Source organism: Myxine glutinosa, chromosome 7, assembly GCF_964187855.1.
Source record: "Myxine glutinosa chromosome 7, kmMyxGlut1.1, whole genome shotgun sequence".
In the NCBI taxonomy this organism is placed as follows: Eukaryota; Metazoa; Chordata; class Myxini; order Myxiniformes; family Myxinidae; genus Myxine; species Myxine glutinosa.
This window is the reverse complement of record NC_136267.1, coordinates 118,609,040-118,629,350: the sequence shown is the minus strand read 5'-3', so window position 1 is coordinate 118,629,350 and position 20,311 is coordinate 118,609,040. Positions and strand designations below refer to the sequence as shown.

Sequence of the window (20,311 nt, the reverse complement as noted above, 5' to 3'; positions counted from 1 at the left end):
GAAACATCTCGGAGCAACAACAGCTCAGCCGCGAAGTGGTAGGCAACACAAGCTCACAGAACGGGACAGCCGAGTGCTGAAGCGTAAAAATCGTCTGTCCTCAGTTGCAGCACTCACTACCGAGTTCCAAACTGCCTCTGGAAGCAACATCAGCACAACAACTGTTCGTCAGGAGCTTCATGAAATGGGTTTCCATGGCCGAGCAGCCGCACGCAAGCCTAATATCACCATGCGCAACGCCAAGCGTCGGCTGGAGTGGTGGAAAGCTCACCGCCATTGGACTCTGGAGCAGTGGAAACGCGTTCTCTGGAGTGATGAATCACACTTCACCATCTGGCAGTCTGACGGACGAATCTGGGTTTTGCGGATGCCAGGAGAACGCTACCTGCCCGAATGCATAGTTCCAACTGTAACGTTTGGTGAAGGAGGAATAATGGTCTGGGGCTGTTTTTCATGGTTCAGGTTAGGCCCCTTAGTTCAAGTGAAGGGAAATCTTAATTCTACAGCATACAATGACATTCTAGACGATTGTGTGCTTCCAACTTTGTGGCAACAGTTTGGAGAAGGCCCTTTCCTGTTTCAGCATGACAATGCACCTGTGCACAAAGCGAAGTTCATACAGAAATGGTTTGTCGAGATCGGTGTGGCAGAACTTGACTGGCCTGCACAGAGCCCTGACCTCGACCCCATCGAACACCTTGGGGATGAATTGGAATGCCGAATGCAAGCCAGGCCTAATCGCCCAACATCATTGCGACCTCACTAATGCACTTGTGGCTGAATGGAAGCAAATCCCCGCAGTAATGTTCCAACATCTAGTGGAAAGCCTTCCCAGAAGAGTGGAGGCTGTTGTCGCAGCAAAGGGGGAGAAGGGGGGGACCAACTCTATATTAATGCCCATGATTTTGGAATGAGATGTTCGACGAGCACATGTGGGTGTGATGTTCGGGTGTCCACATACTTTTGGCTATGTAGTGTATATCTTGTCTCCATGAGTCTCCGATTGGATTTGAAATCTGCTTATTGGTGCGAGTTGGCTGCATGATCCTTGTGTGGAAATTGTTGTTTGTTCAAAGCATTACTGTCTAAGGCTGGCAGGATGGCTTAGACTTAGAGGTACGCACATTCACCTCTAAGCTGTCTTGCCTGAGTTTGAATCCTGAGCCAGCTGTAAACTGTTTTCCTGTTGTACACCGCTCCTTTCCTATGCCATCTCCAGATGATGCATGACGTCATTGCTGGACACCGAAGGGAGCCCAGAAATGACGCGTGCTGAAAGGGAGTACTCGGTTTTCACTCCGGTTTCTTGTTTGTTGTACACTGCTCCTTTCCTATGCCATCTTCAGGTGCTGCATGACGTCATTGCCGGGCACTGAACGGGGCCCGGCCGGCAATGACGCACACTGAAAGGGAGTACTCAGTTTTTACTCCGGTTGTTTTCTTGTTTGTCCGAGCGATATCTCAGCCATACCTTTGAGCTAGGAAGCCGAAGTTTCAGCACAATAGTGAGCAGGTGCTTTGGCAAAAACAGTACTTTTTTTGTTTTTTGATTAATTAATTAATTGATCAATTACTTGATTATTAGCGATTAATTAAGAACTTATTTATTTCCTTTCTGTTCTGGGCAATATCTCAGGCACCTTTTGAGTTAGGAAGCTGATATTTGGACATGACAATGACCAAGTGATTTGGCTGTAAAGGCTAATTTTGTTTTATCGATTAATCAATAAATCGATTAATTATTTAATTATTCGATTAATGACTTCATTAATTATATATATTTTTAAGTTACTGATTCGGATGAAATGGTGGTGGTTTATGTATTATATTAGCCAATTGATAAATTATTTAATTATTTTATGATTATTATTTATTTATTTTCATTATTAATCATTTATTTATTTTCCTTCTCATCTGGGCAATATCTCAGGCACCTTTTGAGCGAGGAAGCTAATATTTGGACACGAAAGTGACCAAGTGATGTGGCTATATAGGATATATTTGATTTATTGATTAATAAATTATTTGATTAATTATTTATTGATTAATAAATTAATTATTTAGTTTTTTCGATTAATGACTTATTTAATTAATTTTCGAAAAGTTGTACCTTCGAATGAAGCACTGGTAGTTTAGGTATGCTATTAGCCTATTGATTAAGAAAATATTTTATGATCATTATTTATTGATTTCAATTATGCAATTAATTAATCAATTATTGTGCACCTCCCAATACAGTCTCCATGAGCTGCACGGCAGTATTGCCGGGCACCAGGGCCGCCCCGGCAAGGCTGCGCTGAAGGATATTTAATTATTTGGCATGGGGGCGGTGTACTTTGAATGTATCTGTACTTGTTTGTTTTCTTGTTTGTCCGGGCGATATCTCAGCCATCCTTTGAGCTAGGAAGCTGAAATTTCGGCACAATAGTGAGCACGTGCTTTGGGGAAAACGGTATTTTTTGTTTTATGATTAATTAATTAATTGATTAGTTACTTAATTATTATCGATTAAGTAAGTACTTATTTATTTCCTTTTTCATCTGGGCAATATCTCGGGCATCTTTTGAGCTAGGAAGCTTATATTTGGACATGACAATGACCAAGTGATGTGGCTGTAAAGGCTATTTTTGATTTATGGATTAATCAATTAATCGATTAATTATTTAATTATTTGATTAATGACTTAATTAATTCGTTTTTTTAAAGTTACAGATTCGGATGAAACAATGGTGGCTTAGGTATTCTATTGGCCAACTGATTAATTATTTAATCATTATTATTTACTTATTTTCATCATTAATCACTTATTTCTTTTCTTTCTCATCTGGGCAATATCTCAGGCACCTTTTGAGTGAGGAAGCTGATATTTGGACATGGCAGTGACCAAGTGATGTGGCCAGAAAGGATAATTTTGATTCATTGATTAATCAATCAATCGATTAATTATTAATTGTTTAATCAATTAATTATTTAATTATTTTGATTAATGACTTAAAATTAATTTTCAAAAAGTTACAGCTTCGGATGAAGCACTCGTGGTTTAGGTATGCTATTAGCTAGTTGATTTAAAAAATATTGTATGATCATTATTTGTTGATTTTAATCATGCAATTAATCAATTATTGTACACCTCTCCCTCCCAATACAGTTTCTATGAGCTGCACGGCGGTATTGCCAGGTGCCGAAGGCGCCCCGGCAATGCCACGCTAGAGGATATTTATTTATTTGGCATGGGGGCGGTGTACTTTGAATGTATCTGTACTTGTTTCACCATTTTTTCACATCTTCTTTCACAGGCAGGGTGATTCATCAATCTGTGTGCCATCCTCTGGATCGACGTTACCTGGCATTCTGTCTTCCGGCCTTAGTTGGTGGACATTTTATATCCCACGTTGCCTTTCGCGAAGAGTAGGCGAGCTTTCGCCAGTACCATGAAGAAATTACAAATTACTGCCCTGACTGAGTTGGAGTGGCGACCCGACCAGGATTATAGCCTAGTGACTGCTTCAGCAGTACAAACACTCTGCATAGGGCATAGGGTATGGTACATGATTATGATGATGATGATTATGATTAACGAATACCGCCTTATGGTGTACTATGCAGGAACGAGTCCCTCGCAGCAAGTTACCCAAAGCCCTTCGTGGCCTCATGGGTGAAGCCAATATCCGTTTTGCCAGAGGAGATCATGAGGAAGCTGTGAAAATGTGCATGGAAATAATTCGGCAAGGTAAGCTTAAATTGGTATATGGACAGCCGTTGCTCGGCCAAAGGGCAAGCAAGGAGTGTTCATTAGAGGCTGGGGACGTGTACCACTGCCTAGATAATGCATCCAACAAGAAGAGTTTGTTCCAGCATAATAATTTGACTAAAACCTGAAAATATTTAAACTTCCTAATTCTTATGAGCTTTTCCGATGTTCAACTTTCTTCTAATAAATTAGTTGTGTATTTTATACAAATGTATAACTCGCAATGATGTACATGTTGGATAATAATTGATTGAATGCCCGAGGCCTTGCCAACAATAAAACACTTTACATCAAAATCCAACACACACACACACACACACACACACACACACACACACACACACACACACACACACACACACACACACATATATATATATATACTGTTGCGGATATGGGATTTGGCCTCCATATCCGCTTGTAAATATTCCCCTATTTCCCCAATACTCCCCAACTATCCCCAATCCCCCATTCCCTAGTCCCATTGCCTGTAAATAACACTCTGTAGAACCGACCTTCCCCTTTTTCCCCCATTAAATGTCGTGCCCAGGTCCACCGCATCTCACGTAGACAACTTTCGGACATCTTGCTAGTTATTCTTAGTCTATGTCAGTTAAGGACTCGTTTCCATTAATTCTGACTCTTCGTTGCACCAGAATGTGATTGTATGGCACCAGTAGTGAGTTTAGGACCTCCCCATACCTCCTCCCATCTTCCCCATGAAACAACAACAACAACAACTACCACAACAGCGCGCGGGGAGTGTGCGTCCTCACTCCGGCTCGGTTAGCCGCCATTACCCATGTGCGCCGACGGGGTTACCACGAAGGGGCTGCCTGTCGGCCCCTCGTCAAGGGCGGAGCCCGGTAACCCCCCGCACCCAATAAGAAGCAACGGGCCGATTCCATCTGGGGCGGAGCTAACGAGCCGAGGGCGTGTCACTCCCCGCCGGATATACGCAGCCACTTACCGGAGGTGATGTCAAGATGCGCCCGAGCTTGAAAAGAGAAGTCGCCACCTCCGAGCGCTGAGAGACCTCCCGCATCTCTGGACCGGACCGGGTCGATTCTGCCCCTGAGCCAAGAGTGCACCTTGTGCTGTCCACCGACTACCTGCCCCTCCTTGCCATCAACCCCTGTGTGAGTCAGTTTTGTCCTGTTTATCTGTGGTCTGTCGGGGCTACTATAAGACCGTAATTAAGTGCCTACCTTCCTATGCTGTCTCTCTCGTCCTTGTAATCTAACGTTCCGAAATATTATAACCTCCTCCGGAGGTCTTGAGAACTGTACCCCTGGTGTCGTGTCATTTTAACCCAGCCGTTGTGTCCTTTCCTCAATTGATTTAGCGTAGCGCGACTCGGCCAACGTTCGAGTATAATCGGGTAAACTGTGCAGACGCGGTCATACCAAACCGCTCGGTAAACCAACATCCACAACCGCGTCTGTAACAATACATATACACTACCGGTCAAAAGTTTTAGAACACCTCAATTTTTCCAGTTTTTAGTGAAATTTAAGCAACTCAAGTCCAGTGAATAACCTGAAATGGTACAAAGGTAAGCAGTAAACTGCTTGAGGTTAAAAAAAAAAGTTTAGGTTAGCAAAAACGGGAAAATAATGTAAATTGCACAGTTGTATTCTAAAAAAAGGCCTTCTTCAGGGAACAAGTAATGGGTTAACAACAGCTGTTCTGCAGCAATGTAAGTAAATTAAGCCTTGAAAGTTGATGCAAACAATTCCTACAGGTGTCCCAACCTCTGCTGTTTACCTGATTACAAACCCCCTGTCTGTATAAAAGCAGTATTGGAACAGACTGTTATTACACCCTCTGAAGCATTATTTGGACAATATTGCACTGCAGGAAGTAGTATATTGTTATCATAATGGGGGAAAAAGGCAAAAAAGGCAACAAAGGAAGACAGACATACCATTATAACCCTTAAAAGTGTAGGTCTTTCCTTTAGAGAAATTGCAAAGAAAGCCAAGGTGTCAGTGAGTACAGTTTCCTACACCATCAAAAGGCACTTGGAAACTGGAGGAAACTCTGACAGGAAGAGGTCTGGCAGACCCAAATCCACAACAGAATCAGAAGACAATTTCTGAAAGTCAACAGCTTGCATGATAGGTGGCTCACAGGACAACAGCTTCAAGCACAGCTTAACACTGGTGGAAGTAAGCAAGTCTCAGTTTCAACTGTGAAGAGAAGACTTTGAGCTGCAGGTTTGACAGGTCGAGTGGCAGTAAGAAAGCCATTGCTAAGAGGGCAAAATAAGAAAAAGAGGCTTGCCTGGGCCATGAAGCACCGCCAGTGGACTACTGAAGACTGGAAGCAGGTCTTATGGACCGATGAATCAAAATTTGAAATCTTTGGTTCATCACGCAGGGTTTTTGTATGCCATCGAGTAGGCGAAAGGATGGTTCCTCAGTGTATGACACCAACTGTCAAACATGGAGGAGGAAGCGTGATGGTCTGGGGCTCTTTTGCTGGATCCAGAGTCGGCTACTTGCACAGAGTGACTGTCACCCTGAATCAAAAGGGCTACCACGGCATTTTGCAGCGCCATGCAATACCCTCTGGTATACGCCTAGTTGGTCAGGGGTTCATCCTCCAGCAAGATAATGACCCTAAACACACCTCCAGGCTATGTCAAAACTACTTTCGAGGAAAAGAACAAGACGGTAGGCTTCAAATCATGGAATGGCCAGCACAGTCTCCAGACTTAAACCCCATTGAGCTGGTTTGGGATGAACTGGACAGAAGGGTGAAAGCAAAGCAACCTACAAGTGCAACACATTTGTGGGAACTTCTGCAACAGTGTTGGGAAGAACTTCCCGAACAATATTTGATTTCCATTGAAGAAAGAATGCCACGAGTGTGTTCGGCGGTTATATCGGCAAAAGGTAGCTACTTTGCCGAGTCAAAAAATTAAATAAAATTTTGTTAAACAAAATGATTCTATGATTTCTTTTTTATCTCCAATTGTTTATTTGTTCTATGCTTAATTACAGAGTACATTGAGACATTAAACTGCGTAAATTTCAATAAAAACTGGGAAAATTGAGGTGTTCTAAAACTTTTGACTGGTAGTGTGTGTGTGTATAATGTATATATATATATATATATATACATATATAGATATATATATAGATATATATATATATATATATATATATATATATATATATATATACATGATACATATATATATTATATATATACGTATATACATGATACATATATATATTATATATATATATATATATATACATGATACATATATATATTATATATATATATATATATATATATATATATATATATATATATATATATATATATATATATATATATATATATATATATATATATATACATACAGTGGAACCTTGACTTACGAGTTTAATTCGTTCCGTGACCGAGCTCGTAACTCAAATTGCTCGTATCTCAAATCAAATTTCCCCATTGAAATGCATTGAAATGCTATTAATCCGTTCCAGCCCGCCAAAAACCACACCAATTTTTTTTTAAATATACAGTATATATAAAAATATCTCGCGCTTTATATTTCACCTGTATGCAGCATACAAGTTGGCAGGATGGCCTGGACTGGAGGTACGCACACTTGACTCTAAAGTCTAAACTGTCCAGCCTGGGTTTGAATCCCGACCCAGCTATAACCTGTCATGGGTGAATCACAGGCAGGGTGATTCATCAATGTGTGTACCGCTAAACTGGGCGCCCCGTTTGCGTCCCATTAGTTGTTGGATGTTAAGGATCTCACCGTGTTTTCCACAAAGAGAAGGCGAGCTATCGCCGGCACTCTGAACAAGTTGTGGCCTGGCATGCACTTCTCCTCTGCCGTTATATACGTCCTCCTCGACACCTCGCTCATGTTTTTCGACGATTGCGTGTTTTATATCCAAGCACAAGTTTTATATAAAACACGACGATTGCGTGTTTTATATCCACAAGTTGTGGCCTGGCATGCACTTCTCCTCTGCCGTTATATACGTCCTCCTCGACACCTCGCTCATGTTTTTCGACGATTGCGTGTTTCATAGCCAAGCTCATCATCCTCTTCTTCTTCTCAGCACTGCACTTGCCACTCACTTTCTTAGGCCCCATGGTTAAAACTAAGAAATTTTCCAAAATAACCGAAATGCGAAAACTAAAATGCAGCGCTATACGATAGAGATACTGTACGTGCACGGCCAGATAACCACGTGACCAGAACCCACCTGGCGGCAAAACTCAAAATAACCGAAATGCGAAAACTAAAATGCAGCGCTATACGACAAAGATACTGTACTTGAACGGCAAGATAACCACGTGACCGGGTGGCGAAAGCTCGTAACTCGGATCTCGGCTCGCATCTCAAAGCAATAAACCGCCGGAGCGACGGCTCGTATCTCGAAAAACTCGTAAGTTGGGGCACTCGTAAGTCAAGGTTCCACTGTATATATATATTGTTACGTGGTCCTCCCGGTGACTACCTGGTCTCGGTGACCCCCGGACCGTGAGAGGAACTCCGCCAGAAAGATCTATTATTTATGCGCTTTCGTAACGCAATCAATATGAATTCCAATCAATAAGAAACCCCACATCAAGGATCCGGAATAATCAATGATATATTCCCCGAGCAATCAACAACCATCCACAATCAGCAATCAATAGTACAAAGATGTTAACTCATCTATAATAACTCTAAGATGGCCATCTTATACATTCCTCACGTGAGCCCCACTCCCGACTCCCTCCATGGTCAATGTCTCTCTCAATGTCTCCGTACTCCTGTAGTTCGATCTCCGCACGTGGGCGGTTGAACGGACCCTTCCTGACGTGCTTCCACCGGGCACGTCCCGTACCGACGGCTGCAGCGCACACCTCCTGGCCAAGCAAAGCGGGTAAAGCAATGCGGGCAAAGCAACACGCGGCTTGCCCAGCGCGCGAGGCCCCAAGGTGCGACCCGTACGCGGCCTTGTAGACGGTGAGGCGAACTGTGCCGGACGCTTGGTTCCGTGCACGAACCCACAGTGACTTGACGTGTCAAAGGGTAGTTACACGTCCCGGTAACTCCTCTCGCCAGACGGGCTTTTAAACGCCCATTCTCTTACGTTGCTCAATCGCGATCCCGCTCGCGTCCGAGCTCGGCGAGGAAGAAGAAGAATCGTCGCTTCTCCCGGACCTCGTGTCTTTTCTTCTTCCGTTTCCGGTCTCCTTTTTCCCAGAAGGGTTCCTGACCCTTTAATCACAACAACCTTTAATCGACTACACATTGATAAGCAAAGACCTGAATAGTAATTCACATACATTCACATAAATATGTAACAATATATATATATATATACATATACATACATACATACATACATACATGCATGCATGCATACATACATATGTTGTGCAACACAAAGAAAGGGGTTAAGGTTAGCTGGCCATTGACAGTACTTAAGGAAAAACACTTAGTCTCTGCTTGTGCAATGTGCAATCTGATGATTTTTTTTTTTGCCACCCACAAATGCTGCTGCTCTCGGTAATCGCCCAGTTTGCTTCGTGGTTGCACCAGTCCTGGTTATAAGAGAGTTTCCTTTGTTGGTCAAAAAGCAGCCATATGTCACAGACATGTTGAGACAATGGCTGACTTTCGGCCAATGGACAAAATTACGGGGGGTACTGTCATTAACCCATTGACTGTTGTTACCTGGGCTGTTTGTGAATGTCCACTCTGAATTTCCTTTTTTGTACTTTGTATGGCTTAATTCAACTACTTACACTTGGTCTGTGATTAATCACCATGCAAAGTAACTGCTGGTTGTAGATGTGTATTTGTCTTTTCTTCAGCTCCACATGCCCACGAGCCATTCTCCACACTGGCCATGCTGTATGAGGAATGTGGAGACATGGATAAGTCTCTGCAGTTTGGCCTCATTGCTGCATACTTAAATCCCAGTGACCCAGATGAGTGGGTGAAACTTGCTGAAATGTCTCTGGAACTGGACAACATCAAGCAAGCTGTTTTGTGTTACTCTAAAGGTATCCTTGGTGTTGGTTAACATGATGCTTAGCTTTTTCTTACTCGTTTAGATGAGGAATCTTTGGTCAATTGCTATTGTTGTTTTGTTGTGGTTGTTGGTTTTGTTGCTTTTGTATTTATTTGCCTTTTGGCACTTTTCAACCACAATGTGTTTAGCTACTTTAAAATGAGTTGGTATTGAAATTAGTTGATGAATAAATTTCAAGAGCACATGCCATCTTTCGTTAATGGAATATGATGTTTTTTTTTTTTAAGGCCATTTCTCTCCACTGGAGCGGGGGTTAGCCTTGCGGGCCCCATGACAATCATGGTTCCCTGTTTGAGGCAATGTTTTTATGGCCGGATGCCCTTCCTGGTGCCAACCCTTAGTCGCCTCTTATGATGCGCAAGGATACGGTGTACCTATTCTAAACCGGGGTACACACCGGGAAATAATGGAATAAATTAATGGAATTAATCGTTAATTATGGAATAAATAATGGAATAATGAATAATAATAATCGTTAAAACCACCTTTAGAGGCCATTTTTCCCCGCAAAGCGGGGGTTGGCCTTTTTCGGGAACCGTGGTTGTTGTTGTTTTTTGGTCCCCTTTTTGAAGCAATGTTTTATGGCCGGATGCCCTTCCTGACGCCAACCCTTTATGCCGCCTTTAACGACAAACAGGGAATTACCAGTGAACTGGTACTCAATTAGCCGACCTCGGAAGGATGACAGGCTGAGTCAACCCCCTGGCGTTAAATCAGCGATCGACCGGGATTCGAACCCAGGATCCTAGGATCCTAAGCCGGCACCCTAGCCGCTAGCCCAACACCAGGAAATAATAATAATCGTTAATAGAATAAATTCCATAAATTAATTTACACACTGAATTACCTGCAAAAAAAATTTAAAATGCACAAGTGCAGGTACATTCAAAGTACACCGCCCCCATGCCAAATAAAAAAAATAACATCCTCTAGCACGGCATTGCCGAGGCGCCTTTGGCACCCGGCAATACCGCCATTCAGCACATAGAGACTGTATTTATTGGAAGGGAGAGGTGTACAATAATTGATTGATTAATTGCATAATTAAAATCGATAAATAATGATCATGAAATATATTCTTAATCAATTGGCTAATAGCATACCTAAACCACCAGTGCTTCATCTGAAGCTGCATCTTCTTGAAAATTAATTAAATAAGTCATTAATTGAAAAAATACAATAATTAATTGATAAATAAATAAATCGATTAATTGATTAATCAATAAATCAAAAATAGTCTTTACAGCCAAATCACTTGGTCATTGTCGTGTCCAAATATCAGCTTCTGAGCTCAAAAGGTGCCTGAGATAATGCTCAGATGAGCAAATAAATAAATAAGTGAGTAATAAATCGATAATAATTAAGTAACTAATCAATTAATTAATTGATCAAAAAACAAAAAATACTGTTTTTGCCAAAGCACTTGCTCACTATTGTGCCGAAATTTCAGCTTCCTAGCTCAAAGGATGGTTGAGATATCGTCTGGACAAACAAGAAAACAAGACAACAAACAAACAAGAAAGAAACCAGAGTGAAAACTGAGTACCCCCTTCTCAGCGGCATAGGAAAGGAGCGGTGTACAAAAAAGCACTTCACTAAAATAATTTATATGTCATGCTTGGCAGGATGGCATAGAGGTATGCACACTCTCCTCTGAGCTGTCCAATCTGAGTTTGAACCTCAGCCCACCTGTAAACTGTCATCCTGGAGTTCTGTAGGCAGGGCAAGGCATCAATGTCTAATTTGTTTAGTGCTGTCCCTCGGATGGACGTTAAACCGGGCGTCCCGTTTACCAGCATTAGTTGATGGATGTTAAAGATAGAACGTTGTCCTTTGCGAAGAGTAGGTGAGCTATCGCCGGTGCCCTGATCAAATTACAAATTCCTACTCTCACCTACAGGGGGAACTGCATTCGTGGTATTGCTACACCCCTGTTAGATGCAAATCTGAAGCCACGTGCTGCATACGAACAAACTAGTATGTACAAAACAAACAACTTGTAAATGTATTCTTTCAAACACAATAACATTGAGGACTAATGTTGAGCTTGGAGTTTGCCCCACTGAGCAGTCTTCATCAAGAACCTATTTTCCCCCAATTCAAGAACACTGCATTTTATGACGTGCTTTCTTAATTGCTGTTATACGACTACATTTTTTTTTCTACAGCCATCAAGTATGCACCCAGTAAAACGGAGTACTTATGGGTGCGCTCGGGTCTCTATGGGCAGCTTGGTGATCACAAGCAGGCCATGGAGGGGTATAAGCGTATACTCCAGCTGCTACCTCCCTCAAAAGGCGAGGAATACATGAAGCTTACCCGTGATATGGCAAGGTGAGGGGCATTGTTCCTTTGAAAAGCAATGATGACTATTTCTTTTGGATGACCCATAGAATAAATCTTCTTGCTAAATAATGCTTTTATTTCAAAGGTCGGCACCGAATATTCACACACGACTGTCTAAAGAGTGTTTCGATAAGAAATTGCTCCAAGCTTGGCCCACTGTTCTGAACCTTTGTAGATTTGGAAAAATAGAATTGACAATGCTAAAGAGTTTTAAATTTCCATGTAAGGAAAGCTTTGATCGGTTCAAGATGCACACTTGTGTTGCCTTGTATAGAACCTTCTATGAAAGCAAAGACTTGATGTCTGCTGTTGGCCTGATGGAGGAGGCTCTTGGGAAGCACCAGAACTTGGTGACCATGGAGGATGTGCACATGGCTGCTGAGCTGTACATCGCCAGCAAGAACCACAACAAGTGCTTTGATGTACGAACCAGGCATTATTGATCTCAACAGAGGAATATATGTTTTATCTCTACAGTTTTATATCAGATAAAGCCCATTGAATCTAAACATCAGGAAGAGATGCGCTTGGGCGTCTTTGATCTGATCAAAATATCCGTGTAACAACAATGAGCTGTGACTCGACAGAGGTTGTGCTCTTTTCATGAACTAAAAGGATTTTTTTTAATGCATATCGCCCCAAACAAGGCATACAGCCACTCTAGGTAAGTTGCTAAGAGAAAGTTAAAAAAATATGAGGATAAAGCAAAACAAAACAAAAATAAATAAATAAAAGGAATGGGAAAATGACCTCCAGTGAACGTTTGGAAAACAATTAGACTGTCGGCGTGATGTTTGCTGCATTTTGCTAATAGGCACGATTCAACTTTCAGTGATTTACTCCTTTTTGGTGTAAGGGTGCAATATATTTTAAGGCTTGGATTTTTTTTCTGGGAAAAATCCAGGGAGCTTAACTGGTGTTGGTTCATTTTGAGGAATGTAAACTGTTAATTTGTAAGTAAATTGCTCTCTGTTGCTACTTCTCATAAGCACCATTCGTCCTTGAGTTCTGTCTTTCTTTTTTTTTAGCGCTGCAGCAGCCCACTGACTGTGTGATGGTCCCCTATAACTGTGGGTGTCCCTTGTGCAGGTCATTGTACAGTTTGCAGGAGTGAAGTTGAATGAGGAGGCTGGTGAGGACAATGCAGAGGGTAGGGTTTGAATGTTTTCTTACCTGTTTTAGCACATTTTTGTTTTGACAAGAAAAGTGTTATTTCATGTGCAGCCTATAGCTGTTGGTTGCATCACCCTTCCACTTCCCCCCTCCCCATTTTGAGTAAGCTGTTACTCATTTTGCTGACTTCAAAAGGATGACAGGCTGAGTCAACCCACCTAGTGTTATTTAGCAGCACGACAGGGGCTCCAACTCAAGAGATAAGCCATCCACCAGCCACCTCATAAGCCAGCCACCTTAACTGTTAAGCCAACACCAGGCTTGACAGCAAAATTAAATTTCCCTACACCCTCTTGTTCTTCCTAAACTTGTTTGTCTCATGTCTGTGTTTCTCCTACACCTAGCCTTCAGTTTCTTTTTACTTTATACTCTGTCGTACATCTATTACACGAGTCTTGATCCCCGTATAATAAAGTCGTGTTGAGGTCATCTCATCTCAACTCATGGGGAGATACAACAACAACAACAACATGCATTTTAAAGGCCATTTTCCCTGCTAGAGCGGGGGTTAGCCTTGCGGTCCCCATGACAATCTTCTCCATTTTGCCCTATTTTCTGCATCTCTCCTTGTTAACCCCCTTGTCCGCATTTCTTCTTCCACCATCTTTAGCCAAGTCTTTCTCGGTCTTCCCTGTCCTCTGCTTCCTTCTACATTCATTTCCACCACTCTTCTCAACCAGTCACTTTCATCTTCCTCAACACATGACCAAACCATCTCAACCTGTTCCTCTTCACAGCATCAATCACAGGCTCTATTCCCATCATCTTTCGCAATTCATCATTTGTCTTCATCTCTCTCAACGATACTCCGCACATCCGTCAAACCATTCGCATTTCCACCCTTTCCAACCTTCGTTGCTGCTCTACGTTCATTACCCATGTCTCGCTCCCATAAATCATAACACTTCTCACACATGCAGCATACACCTTTCCCTTCAGCTTCAACGACACTCCCCTCATCATCAGCACGCCACTCAGTTCCCGAAACTTCTTCCAGGCACATCTCACTCGAGCAACCGTTGCCGAGTCTGATCCACCTTCTCCATTCAGCATGTCTCCGAGGTAGCAAAATGTTTTCACACCTTCCAGCTTCACGCCGTCTCCAAGATCCAACTCAACATTTCCTCCATCTGCAGCTCCCTCTGTGCACACCTTACATTTGAATGTAGCTGCCACACTGGTAATGACCCTCTCAGACCACTACATTTTTGATGAACCCACTCAGCGCACATTGTACATTGAATGGAGTTCACTCCGACACCCTTCCTACACACAGCACAGGGCCACTTCCCAGTTCTTTCTACCTCACCACATGCTTTACCACTTGCCATCACCTTCGTCTTTCCAATATTCACCTTCAGACCTTTTGTATCCATACATTCCTTCCACGTGTTCATCTTTTCCTTCAGTCCATCCATACTTTCCGCAATCAACACCAGATCATCTGCATACAACAACTCCCACTGTAAACCCTCCTTTACGTTCTGAGCCAGCACCTCCATCACAGCTACAAATAGTAGTGGACTTAGTACCGACCCCTGATGCACTCCCACCTTCACCTCAAACTCACCACTGTTTCCGTCCTTCGTCCTTACAGCTGTGCACGCTCTTTTGTACATTGCCATCACTACTCTGATCAACCATTCCTCCACTCCTAACTTCCTCAATGCCCATGTCAATACTTTGCGTGGTACCCTATCGAATGCTTTCTCCAGATCAACAAACCCAAGAAACAACTTCTTCCTCTTCTCCATGTACTTCTCCTGCAACTGCCTCACAATGAAAAGCACGTCTGTCGTTCCTCTTCCTGGCATGAATCCAAACTGCATTTCCTCGATCTTCACTTTCTTCCTTATCCTCCTCTCCAACACCCTTTCCAATACCTTCATTCCATGCACCAATAACTTTATCGCTCGGTACGAGCCACACTCCAGAGGGTCACCTTTCCCCTTGTATCGAGGGACGAGGGTACTCAGTTCCCAATCCACTGGAATGCGGCCTTCTTTCACCACCAGATTACAGATCTGTCATTCTCTTCACACCCCAACTTCCTGCTGCCTTCAACATATCTCCCACAACTCCCGTCGGCCCTCCCGCTTTTCTACCCTTCATTGCTTTTATTGCTTCCTCAACTTCCTTCTCAGTTATCTTCTCTGCCGGTCCTAAAACTGGGTTACTCTCTATGTTGCCATCCCATTCATTCTCTGTATTCAACAGCATTTCCATATATCTTTTCCATCTTCCTTTAATTCCATCTGGGTCGACAATGATTTGTCCCACTTCATCCTTCAAGCAACTCACCCCCATCACATCACACCTCTCTTTCGCTATCTGCTTTGCAATCCTGAATACTGCTTTCTGACCCTCTTCCGAATCCAAGCGTTCTCCGAACATTTTCCTACATGCCTCCTGCGCCTTTGCTACCTCTTTCTTTGCAGCCTTCCTGGCTGCCTTATAACTTCCATGCTCTGCTGTTTCTGCTCCCGTACCCTTCGCCTTCTGCCACTCCTTGAACTTCTTCCTCTTCTCGTCAATCCTCTTTCCAACTTCATCATCCCACCACCATGTTTCCGAGTGCCTCGGTGGTCCTTTTGTCCATCCACATACCTCACCAACGGCTCCCAACAGACTAGCTTTCATCGACATCCAACCACTTTCAAGCTCAACCACATCATCCTCGACCTTACTCAGCCTCTCTTTTAATGCCTCCCTTACTGTCACCTCTTTCAACCTCCACACCTTCATTCTCGGTTGGTACTTCACCCGCCGAGCTCTCCTCGCACCTTTCACCCTTACGTCGCAGACAACCAAGTGGTGCTGTGAAACAGCCTCCTCCCCCGGGATCACCTTTGTGTCCCGGAGGTGCCCCCTATCTCGCCTACGCACCATCAGGTAGTCAACGGTTGTCGTCGACCCACCTGACGTGTATGTAACAAGCTTATTATCCTCTTTCTGGAACTGAGTATTACAAATCAACAAATCAGCTCCATCAGCAAACTCCAAAATCCTTTCACCTTCTCAATTTCTCACACCATATCTGTAACCCCCATGAACTCCGTCAAAACCATCCATACTCCTTCCCACATGTCCATTTAGGTCTCCTCCTACCACAACAACTTCCTCATCTTTCACGTTTTCCATCAGCTTCTCTATCGCACACCAGAACTTGTCCTTTTCTTCATCGCTTCGACCAACCTGCGGAGCATATCCCGAGATGACGTTCACCAAGAGCTTTCCAATCATCATTTTCACCATCATCAACCTATCACTCACTCTCGTCACACTCACCCCACTGTCTACAAACTCCTCAGAAAACAGGACACCAACACCATTCACGCCCTCCAGGCACCCTTGCCACACAAACTTGTATTTCGTCCCTGCCTACCCTTCACCATTCTTCTCACACCACTTCCCTTCCATCTCGTCTCTTGCACACAACATATGTCCACTCTTCTTCTGACCAATACTTCCACCACTTCTCCTGATCTCCCTGTCATTGTCCCTATATTCCATGTCCCAAACCTCAGAAACCGATCTCCACTTCGGGCTGTACCCTGCCCATATGTACTTGTAATTGTCATGGTTCCCTTTTTGAGGCAATGTTTTTATGGCCGGATGCCCTTCCTGACGCCAACCCTCTTAGTCGTCTTTTACGACACGCAGGGATACGGTGTACCTATTCTTATCCAGGGTACACACCGGGAAATGGGGAGATGACATTTTAAAATAGGTTGTGATGTCCTAATGTCTGTCCATCCGGTCATCTGTCCATCCATTAACTTTTTGCTGTTTTTGCTACTCCTTTCTTATCACTCAACCGATTTGCTCTGAAACCCGATACACCCGATACAATGGCCTGCACAATCGCCCTGGCTTCGATTTTTCGATTTTGGGTCTTGTGGACTCCCATGGGGGGTTACCCCCTGAAACTTTGCATCCCTACTCGTCCGTTATTTACCAACCGATTGCTCTGAAACCTGGTACGGCACTTCTACTTGATGGTCTGCAGGATCACTCGGTCTTCGATGTTTTTTTTGATTTCGTATCAGGGTGTGGGAGAGAGGGGGTAGGAGTTCACAGGTTGGTCTGAACTGCAACCTCAAGAGATGACCGTCACCCCACTCACGGCTTTTTTTTAAGTTTGTACTGAACCATTTATATTTCTTGGATTCCATTATTTTCTCTTTCTTTTTTTTTAGTCTTGCCACAAAGGGGTTGTGAGATTAGTGTAGTGCCTCATCTTTTTGTCTCTCTATGTGTCCATGTCTATATATTTTCACTTTAAAAATGGTTTTCTGTGCAACTACTTGTCCGATTGATGTGAAACTTTAAACATAGGAGGAAATCCCCATGGATAATATTTTGTTGATAACTCTGACATCATAGGTCACATGGTATGGCAGCTGTGTGGATTAAAGGAAATTAAATTGGACATCATCTTCTCTGAAATTGGCCAATGAAAAAAATTGAAATTTGGCATATGTCATCAACTCCCAATGGGATATATAAGGTGATGACGATGACGTCATTGGTGAAGTGGTATTCAATGCCAAGACCATAATCTTCCTATAATTCACCAAATGTCTGTCTGTCCGTTCGAAGGTACCGCAAAAACGGCTCAACCGATCGCAACGATATTTTGGGTGGGTATTCCTGGGACCCCTGGGAGTAAAATAGGCTATATTGTTTTTCCAAGTTTTCCAATTTTCCAGTTTTTCCAAACACGATGGAATAATATTTACCGATATGAACAGTGATGTGGCTTTTATTGAAATTCTACAAATGCTGTTTAGATTTTGATGACAATTATAAACCTGCCGTGAATGCGGAAGTGGACAGATTATGGCAATGCGCAGGTTTGATAATGTCCAAATACAACGGTCATTTAATCATAATGTTAAATCGTTAAATGTTAATCGTGTTAATTGTTTTGTTAAAGTATCAATTGATGATTGGAATTGAGTGAATACAATTACGATTTTGAATTCGTAATTTTATTCACCCAACCGTACGGAACTTCACATCAGGATTTAAATATTTGTTTATGTCACGAATGTTGTGAAAAGTTTATTTTTTATATTAATGCTATTTTATTTGTGATTGGAGTTATGCTGTTTGGAATGAAAAAATAGATATCGAGTTCAAGTGAATGACGAAATTCCGTGACGGTTTCTACTTTCTTAACATTAATTCGCGGATCGCCATATGCAGATTCGCCACTGACTGGGTATGGAACAAACGTGCCTGTTTGTTTGGAATGGGTACGTTTTTCATGGAAGTCCTTCATGAACTTGCTGTCCATGTCTGACGTGCGACTGAAGGTGCTACAGGAATGTGGAATTTATTGGTTTCATGCTTTAGCATTTGCTGTTTGTGCATTGTCTGCTTGCTTCTGGCCTCCCACCCGTGCGTAGCACGGGTACCTCACTAGTTTGTTGAATTTAAATCTTCATCCGAAAAATCTGAAACTTCATATATCTGATCTATGACGCGATGTGAGTTAAGAATTCGATTTATGATGTCATAACCCATGCCAAGAAACTATGTGACATGATAGAGTGTATGGCTGATATGGGTATATGGGCCATAATAGTAGCGTGTTCAGTTAACGATGGTATTTTTCATCAGCATGAATGTGCCAGGCGAGGTTATGTGCTCAACGAGTGCCATTCTATGTTTTATATGTATGTTCTATGGCTCTCTCTATTTCAGGAACATCTTCATAAATGTTTGCATTGATTTGTGCATGAAAAATTGAAGACATATTAAAAGTAGGAACCATTCATTTTGAAGTGATATCAGTTTAATTATTTTTCCAAATCTGCCCATCAGGGTAACCCATTGTGCTTGGAAAAGTTGATGGAAATAGACACTGGAACTGCAGATCGCCCAACCAGAATTATCAGGATTATAATAAATCTGAAGATTTATGGTGAAATGGAGATTAAAACAATGCAAATTTTACCGTTGATTTTGGAAATAAAGGTCATTTGAACTTTTAAAATGGCTGTTATTGTCAGTAGATATGTGATCAATTGATGCTTCATCCAAAATCTTGTGTTTGTGTAATTTTGTTCATTCTTTCAATTGTTTGTCAAAAACAGCTTTTCTTGCAGATTGTTACATCAAAGCGTAGTCCTTCAGGTGTCTTATCTAACCACATTCTCTTGTGCATATTAAAGATACCTCAGTATATTTTGTAAAGAGTAGGCCATTGTGTGCCAATAAATTCCACATTTCTGCCTTAATCTAAAGGGAGTCTTAATCTAAACTGTATCAGCAGCACATCCAGAAATGATGTGCCGAGCAACCTGGTGCAACATATTGCAAAAATAATGCATTTTCATTATATGTGTTAACATAACTTTTTATGATAAAAGATCTTGAGTGAAGAAAAGCATTGTCTCTGTAAATACATTATTTTGTGATTTTAGGAACAATTACGGTGTGTGAACCATCCGTTGACACTCCCATTGATGTGAAAGCAAAACTAATCGTCTGCCTGATCCACAAGAAGATGCTTCAACCAGTTAAGGTAAAAGTTATTGCTTACATGTATATTTATTGACAAAAATAGTTGTGGGGGAAGATCCATACTCTAAACTGAATGGACCACTAAATAGTAAAGCTGCCCACTTGGCAAATCCCATGTCCGACTTTTCTACCACCGAGTGGTCTCCATCCGGGACTGTATAGTTATCATGTGTGCAGTGTTAAATTTCATCACAGGAGGAAGGGGCCATCATCTAACTGCAATTTGCAGATGAGGCCGAACATAGTTTTTCCTAGATAAATGACGTTTTCCTTGCTAAATAACGTTAAGTCTCACTAATTATTGCCTTCAGTTTTGAATTTTGGACATATAGCTATGTTTGAGCTGCCATGTACATTGGGCATAAAGCACATTAACGAAATTATTTTCAGTTTAAGAGCCAATGTAAATGCATGCAGTATCGGCAATTGTTAGCCAGTGTCATAG

General features: G+C 42.2%; 1 protein-coding gene across 4 annotated transcripts in view; it reads left to right on the top strand.

Moving 5' to 3' along the window:
* The window catches only part of GTF3C3 (general transcription factor IIIC subunit 3), a 33,282-nt gene that overhangs the window by 3,545 nt on the left and 9,426 nt on the right, over positions 1-20,311 (top strand). For all 4 annotated transcript variants that reach the window (XR_013624164.1, XR_013624165.1, XM_068122882.2 and 1 more), the window contains exons 4-9: positions 3,607-3,730; positions 9,593-9,784; positions 11,982-12,147; positions 12,434-12,581; positions 13,249-13,309; positions 19,767-19,867. Coding sequence is in view for 2 of the 4 variants with exons in the window: in XM_068122882.2 (XP_067978983.1) it covers positions 3,607-3,730; positions 9,593-9,784; positions 11,982-12,147; positions 12,434-12,581; positions 13,249-13,309; positions 19,767-19,867 (792 nt within the window). In the remaining 2 variants the exon portion in view is untranslated. The remainder of the gene's footprint in view (positions 1-3,606; positions 3,731-9,592; positions 9,785-11,981; positions 12,148-12,433; positions 12,582-13,248; positions 13,310-19,766; positions 19,868-20,311) is intronic.